This window comes from Bombina bombina, chromosome 1 (genome assembly GCF_027579735.1).
Source record: "Bombina bombina isolate aBomBom1 chromosome 1, aBomBom1.pri, whole genome shotgun sequence".
NCBI classification, from domain to species: domain Eukaryota; kingdom Metazoa; phylum Chordata; class Amphibia; order Anura; family Bombinatoridae; genus Bombina; species Bombina bombina.
Window position 1 is genome coordinate 1491784002 of NC_069499.1, and position 7835 is coordinate 1491791836.

The following is a 7835-nucleotide window of genomic DNA, read 5'->3' on the forward strand; positions in this document are numbered from 1 at the left end:
TGCGCTCAGTTCCCGCGAATTCAGTTCAAAGCAAGGAACGGGCTTACCGACCAACCAAGCTTTTCAGAAGCTCTCACCTGAATGGCGGGCGTAGCAACCAATCAGCATGAGCAACGATACCCGTCTCGTTCTGCAGTACACCAATGGAAATAGACAACCCCGGGTTGTGGGCGTGGACAGACGTGTGCCTGATCTCCAGTGGGGGGGAGAATTGTTGTGAGAGGAGTTTTGTCTCGTCAGGAGCTAAGCGGAACACCTTTTATTTATATCTCATACAGCTAACGTTGTTACCGGCTAACCTTGCTATATTATGAGGTGGTGAGCTCCTTCGGTGTCTATCACATTAATTCAGACAACGTTTCCTCCATCTCAGGCCGCTTCCCGCCTGTTGTGAACAGAGCAGCAGTCACTGTATTCCAAATTAGATTACAATTTATTTATTTAGTTTACATTCAATACATGGCTGACGTACTGTTATCGGCCACCCGGAAGCCCCCTAGCGCTCTCATTTTATTTTAAACTAGTGCGGATTTCGCGCTCTTTAACAAAATCTATTATTATTATATAATATTTTATACATTTCTGATCGCTGAAAAATATTGAATAAACGCAAAACAAGCTTAGGTGAAATAAAGGAAAGCGGGACCGCTCCAGTTTCTGATGGCACCTCAGAAGCATGGAGGCAGTTCGGCCTCGGGTCCTAGCTCCGGTTCCGGCGGCTTTGGGGGTTCTTCTGGTGGGAAATCTACTTCGGCTTACGCTGCCACAGCTGCTGTCGTCCCCGTGAAAAAGCCTAAGATGGAGCAACTACAGGCGGACCACGAGCTCTTCCTTCAGGCCTTCGAGAGTGAGTAGAGCTCGGTTATAGTGTGGGCCTCAGTGGACCTCTTCATCTATTATTTCTATTAAAATCTGGGTTGTATTTTACTGGTCTACAAATTGAAATTCTTGTGCCACATTAATGTTAATTTACTGATCACATTAAAGCTTTATCCCTCATGTGCTACCTAGGATTTGCTTCCTTTTATGGGGTTACCAATAGTTGCAATTAACGCACAATTTGTCACCTTTTTAACGTATTCAGTAACATTAATTCTAACATTATTTTTGGAATTGATACAATTAGAAACGCAGAGCTATACATTTATGAAACTATAGTTGTATCAATATATTATTGGTTGGTAACTAGTATAAAACATCAAAGCTATTTATATTTTTTCACTAATAATAATCTGTCAAAATATACTTTTTGTTTTTGGGAATAAAATGTAGTAATTACTCATTTATAACGTTGGACAGATATTATATCCCAGGACATACTTGAAAACGAGAGAAATCTCAATGTATCCTTCCTGGTAAAATATTTTATAAATAAATATTAAACCAAACCATTTAACATATGTAAATATGTTATGCCTTTTGATGTACATTTTTATGATACAGCAATGTGTAATAACCATCAAAATACACAAACCATCGTTTTCTTAGGGCATTTATTTTAATTCAGTTTTAAGACCTGTTGCATGCATTTGGTGTCATTTTAATCTGTATATGCAAGTGAATTATGTTATTCTTATAGGTGCAATATATGCTAAACACTTTGATTTTTTTTTTAATATAAAATGTAGAAAAACCTTGCAATATAATTGCAATGTGCTTAGTGTTCCTTTATGTTACGTTCTATTCATTTTCTTTGCCATATATACATTGTCAATACTGTTTTAGTATATTATGGAGTTTTAAACATTAGACCTCTCCAAAATTAGAGTAGAACTGTCAGATAAGTCAATACATTAACATTTGTTGTTTAGAAATTATTGCTATCTTATCTTAACTGTTTGCTCCACGTGTTAACTAGTATCACTGTGCTGTCTGCATAATGACTGTACTTTCCCTTTGAATAATCAACTTTACAGTTCAAAAGTAAGCTTTTCAGAATAAAACTCTATATAGATAATACATATATGCCATACACACTATAAAATCATCATGAGTTGTGGAGCACTAATAGATATATATTTTTAAGGTTTTTTTCCCCTGTCTTTTCTTTTAAATGATGCAAACTGTCTTCATAAGCTGATTTTGTTGTGGAATATACTGTCCAGTGCTTGGTTTCAAGTTGTTAGTGTGATGCTTTTAATGGTTTAATGGTCTCTTGAAACTGCAATTGAGGACTTAGGACATATCTGACACATCCCTGGACTCTCAATGAGTCTCCGATCCAAACAGTTTGGATTGTTCTGCATATATCGACATAAACATTTCTTGATTCTTAAAGTGATGGTGAATTACATTTGTCAACCAATACAATAGAGAACAATTTAAAATAAAAAGTGTCTTAGGTTAATTATGCTTTTGGCCCCTAAGTTTTTTTATTTTTTTATTATTTTTTTTTATTTGTCATCCCTTTAGTAAGTACAGCATACATTCCACAGGGTCTATGATTACCCAAAAACTCCTTGCCCATCGGGGGAGTGAGCGAGAAACCTTACCAGCCCACAAGAAACTTTAGTCGCCATTGCGTATCTGCATGTGTATATAATAATCTCACAAAGCATTGCATACAGAGGTCCACATTTGAATGCCCTGCAAGCTGTTTAATATTTGTTACCTGTGCATTAATAAAAAGGTTTTAACTTTACCAGAAGAAAAATTAAACAGGGTTAATATCTTTTGTAATACTGTATGTCATTGTACAGTCTTGACTTTTTTCCCCTAAGGGAAAAAAAGATATAATTGAGCGTTTTTTTTTTTTTACTTCTGCATATGTATTGGTTACAATTGACTAAGTATATTTAATGCTGCCACCCTTCAACCTATACCACGCTGTAAGCAGTACTGCATTTAGCTGGACAGTGAACAGTGACATAACAAGCATGTTAAAAATATGTATTATATACTGCTTTCAACTACTAGCACAACTGTCAGTGCTGCGCTAGCAGATTTGACTGGGTGCATGGAGATGGAATGTTCTCTCTGGAGTGGCAATGTCAGTTTCTGGAGTATCAATAGCATCCAGGATAATCGTGCACTGCACAATATTGTTATGGTAGGCAGCTTGCTCATGTACATTTTGCTGAAGTACTCCAGAGGACCCTGGAGTACTTCAGCACAATGTACATGAGCAAGCTGCCTACCATAACTATATAGTCACTTTAAAGGGACAGTCTACTCCAGAATTATTGTTTAAAAAGATAGATAATCCCTTTATTACCCATTCCCCAGTTTTGCATAACCAGCACTGTTATAGAAATTTACTTTACTTTTTTTTTTTAATTCTTTTTATTGAAGCACAGGTACAGTTAAAGGGCCATAATACCCAAATGTTTAAACAATAGCTGTAAAAAGCTGACTAGAAAATATCTCCTGAACATCTCTATGTAAAAAAGAAAGATATTTTACCTCAAAAGTTCCTCAGTAGCCACCTCCCATTGTAAAGGATTTCTAAGCAGCATTTTAGTATGTCTGTCCTGGGACAGCTTAGGGGATGAGCCTCGTGAACTCTCATATTATTTCACCAATCAGGTAAAGGAAGCTTACTATGAAATCTCATGAGAGTTAAGTCAAATCTCATGAGATCACAGTAAGAGTTCATGACCTCAGCACTGCGGATGCTGATTGGCTGCTGTTCATTTCTTCATTTTTTTTTATTTTTACCTGCAGCTGGGAGCAGGTGAAGTATAACTTTTTACACAGAACTTACTCTACTGAGCTGAGGAGATTGTGAGGTAAAATATCTTCCTTTTTTACATAGAGATGCTCAGGTGATATTTTCCTGTCAGCTTTTTACAGTTATACTGCATCAGTTTCAAGTGATTTAGCTAGCATATGAGTATTATGTCCCTTTAATCAAGTGCATACATTGACATGTAGAGTCACGGCAACAATACAATCAATATCATGGAATGAGCATAACATGTTGAATATCAGTACTATATCAATAGTGGAACTGTTGCTATCATCAAATACAATGAGAAACGGCAACTTCTTTTCATAAAGCATAGTACACATGTATTCTACTGATTTGTCATTAAAGCCACGTTTTAATATGAAATAATCCCTGCAATGAGAGTTATAGCAAAATTAGTTGATCTTTATGTCATATTGCACCTGCACGTCTTAGTTTTTAAATATTAGTAACACAAACCATAACTAACAACACAAAACAATAAAATAAAGCATCTAAACTACACATATAAACTAAACAAAAACAAGACAAATCCCAAATAGGTTCAGTAGGTATGTGGAGGAAAAAAATCTGAGTTAAGTAGTCCCCAGCTAGATATGTATGAGAAAAATATCAATACACAAATTACTCAGCCTTAATTGACTAACAAATTGTACTGCCAGGCAAATCTTCTAATAAACATCGGACTAGAGACCCGACTGTGCAAATGACCCAGTATGAAAAGTGTGGTTGCCTTAATATTGCATGCACGCAATTACTTAATAGTTTCTTGGTAAATATGAGTGGGATATGCGTAGGCTACTTAAAATGATTAAGTATGTCTGGCTATAATTCAAAGCAGGAGCTTATATATGTGTTGAGACCTCAGTTTGCAGAAACGTTTTGGTTCACCAATATACATCTAATAAAAGAAGTGTTAGCAATGATCATATTGTTGGTTGCCAACCAAGCAAAGTGCTACTAATAGACTGTATATCACTGCCTAACAAATCAAATAAACAACACAGAGGCAGAGTAGAGAGGTTGATATGCGTAACAGTGGATTAGTTCAGCAGCCGCTCCTAAATGCTTTCAGCCTCTGTGTATTATGGTGAGAAATTATGCTTTCTAATAGGTATAGTAAACTCAATTTTTTAAGCATACAAGAAGCGGTGTATAAGTTAAAATAAAATGAAATAAAATAGAAAAACCCAGCTTGACAAGAAATTTGAGGCAAAGATAAACTACACAGCCTAACATTGAAATAAACATTAGGGAGGTGACAGTTCGTACCGCCACAATTATAATTGCATTAATAGGTACAAACAAACATGATATGTAGCTGTTCTAATTTTGGTGCAAATATATAAAAAGAATTTGATTCATATGGAGCCCGCCAAGGGTTAACAAGTAAGTGGATACTGAGTGTGCATTTCTGGGAGTTTTCTTTTTTTTTTTTTTTTTTAATATTTATTTATGTCTCCAACAAAAAGTACAAGCCAAAACAATTCACCTTAATGTACCACGCAGGGTCCGGTGAGATACTATGTAATAAAAAAATAAGAAAAAAGACGTTGTACAATATGCTGGAATTTATATATTTTTTTGTCTTAAGAAAGAGAAGGAAAAAAAAAAAGGAACCAACGAGAAAAAAAAAAAAAAAAGGAGAAAGGAAAAAAGGATAAGAACATCTTATGTTGTACAATCACATAACACGGGAAAGAAAACTCCACAGTATCATTCATAATTTTTTCCAAAACATATAAAATATTAGCTTTTAATTTCCTTTTCCCTTTTCTTTATCTTTACCATTCCCTTTATTCTATTCCTTAAGCAAAAAATAAACACAATAACAAACAAACAAAACAAAAGAACAAAGCAGGATAAAAAAAAACAAAAAAAAAAAAAACAAAGTTTTCAATCAGCTTCGTGAGGTTAGACAAAATAAGTGGTGCAGGTATTATTGGAAGAGTGGTTTGTAGTGTATACGAAAGTCGTGAGTTCAAAAGTATTTAAACTAGACCTTTGCTGGTACATACTGTAGGTCTATCAGGGACCGCCAAGTTAATGGGTGCTGGGCGTATATCCCCGGGAGCTATTAATTGGCCTTTATAGGGTAAGGTAGTTAAGATAGGAGGGCAATACTAAAAAGGTAATTTGTAAAATGAGGCATTTGCTAAGTTTGATGGGAGTTTACATATTTTAAATAAACATTGAAACACTAGTCTAGCACAGGATATGGCTCTGAAAAAGCAATTAAAAAAAATGCCTGCAAAGATTGGAATGTTATATTGCATAGACGGCGTATGAACTCAAAATTAAGTGGTTTCTTGTTTAAAAGAGAGAATGGATCTCACGTCTATAGCAATAATCCAACCCGGAAACAAAGTGTTATCAATGCATGGGCAGAACAACTGGTCACACAGAACATCATTACTACCAGCATGAGCTGTGGCAAATAAACCAATCTAGTAAACAAATCATAAAAGCCAACAGGGCTAAAACTGACAGTGAACAGTCTCTATTATAAATCCTTCGAGGTTTCTCAAAACACCAGCTGTAATATTGTATACTGATCCACCAAGTAGTAAAGATTTTTCAATATTCAGCTCACTGTTACACAGAATAACGTCTTTACAGCACACCTCCCGTTCCCCTAGAAATAAGTAGGCTACCCTACTCCTTCACGGGCTGAAGCCTGATATCCATGACTCAGAAAAACATATCTTGTTTGCAGAGGACGGTAACTGTAAGAGCCTCTCACTATTGCCATATATTGCCTTTTGTTGGAGTATGCCTTTTTCCTGCCATGAAGCCTGTCCCTATCAAACGGGTGGGCTTCACGCATAGGCATGGCGCAAATTCTGTCCGTATGATGGCCATGTTGCTCTACCCGTGCACCGACAGGCAAGTGCTCCATGCCAGGAAACTCCCACCCATCTAGTATGAAGCTGACTGAGTTGTGAGTGACTTCTTTACAACTCGGTCCAAAATCCAGATCTGGAGCTGCAGCAGACATCGGACATGCCAACAACGAAATCAGTGAGCTCTCCACCGGTGCTGTAATCGACTCCATGACAGGGTTCAGTAAGTTAGTGTTGGACTCACTTGTCCCAGTCACCATTGCTATTGCTGCTTCATTGTTCTGTGTAAGTTCCGGGGCCATGAGATTATCATCCGTTTGTGGATGCAGATTGAAGCTGGTCACCGCACTCCATGAAGCAAAATTGGAAGCAGGTGTCTTTTGTTGATAATATGGATCCTTAGCTTTCAGTACGGCAGATAGATCATAGCAGGAATGCAATAGTTTATCCAGTTTAGGCAAAAACGTAGCTGTTATTTCAGCTAGTATACAAGGATCGATGTAGTGGTATTTAAGGGTAGGTGACTCCATTCTGTGAGATCAGGGGTGGGTGCAAACATAGATTAGGTTGCAGTAGAATTATGTACAACGTGGCGGCAATTCTCCCGCCACAGTGCCAAACGGCTTATTTTATTGCTTCTCGGCGGCCAAGGGATGATGTGCCTTGATCCCAGTGAGTTCCCGGGCACAGTTATTGCCAAGGGATAAGAGGATGGCAAGATCTATGTCCACTTTAACTCCAAGCTGAACAGAGCTTCAAGCTTCTGTGGCCATCTTAGATCACCGCCTACCGGAAGTCTAGAAATATACTTTTTACCTTTGTGATTACCTTGTATCTAAGCCTCAGTACCCTCTCATAAGTAACTCCACGGACGTGAGCTCAATGTTATCTATATGTCAAACATGAACAAATGCTCTCTAGCTGTGAAAAACTGTCAAATGCATTCAGATAAGATGCAGCCTTCTAGGTTTAGCTTTCAACTAAGAATACCAAGAGAACAAAGCAAATTTGATGATAAAAGTAAATTGGAAAGCTGTTTAAAATGACATGCCCTATCTGAATCATGAGTTTAATTTTGATTACTGTCCCTTTAACCCATAATTCATTCAAGCACAGAAAAGAAAGTCTTCACTCTAGCATTATGTCCTACTGCTCAGACAACCTTAAAGGGACAGTACACCATAAAATTGTTTTCCAATTAATGTATTTTCAATGACTTGTTATACCAGCTGCAGAGTATAAAATGTTTGAGAAATTGCATTTTCGGGTTTATGTATATGAATTGGCTGGTTTTGTGCTTTTAA

General features: G+C 36.8%; 1 protein-coding gene across 1 annotated transcript in view; it reads left to right on the top strand.

The window, feature by feature from the left end:
* Positions 1-212: 212 nt before the first annotated feature.
* LOC128653856 (polycomb protein SUZ12) overlaps positions 213-7835 on the top strand; it is an 88307-nt gene continuing 80684 nt past the window's right edge. Inside the window, exon 1 of the mRNA XM_053707396.1 lies at positions 213-847. Within this exon, the coding sequence (XP_053563371.1) occupies positions 661-847 (187 nt within the window). The 5' untranslated portion in view covers positions 213-660. The remainder of the gene's footprint in view (positions 848-7835) is intronic.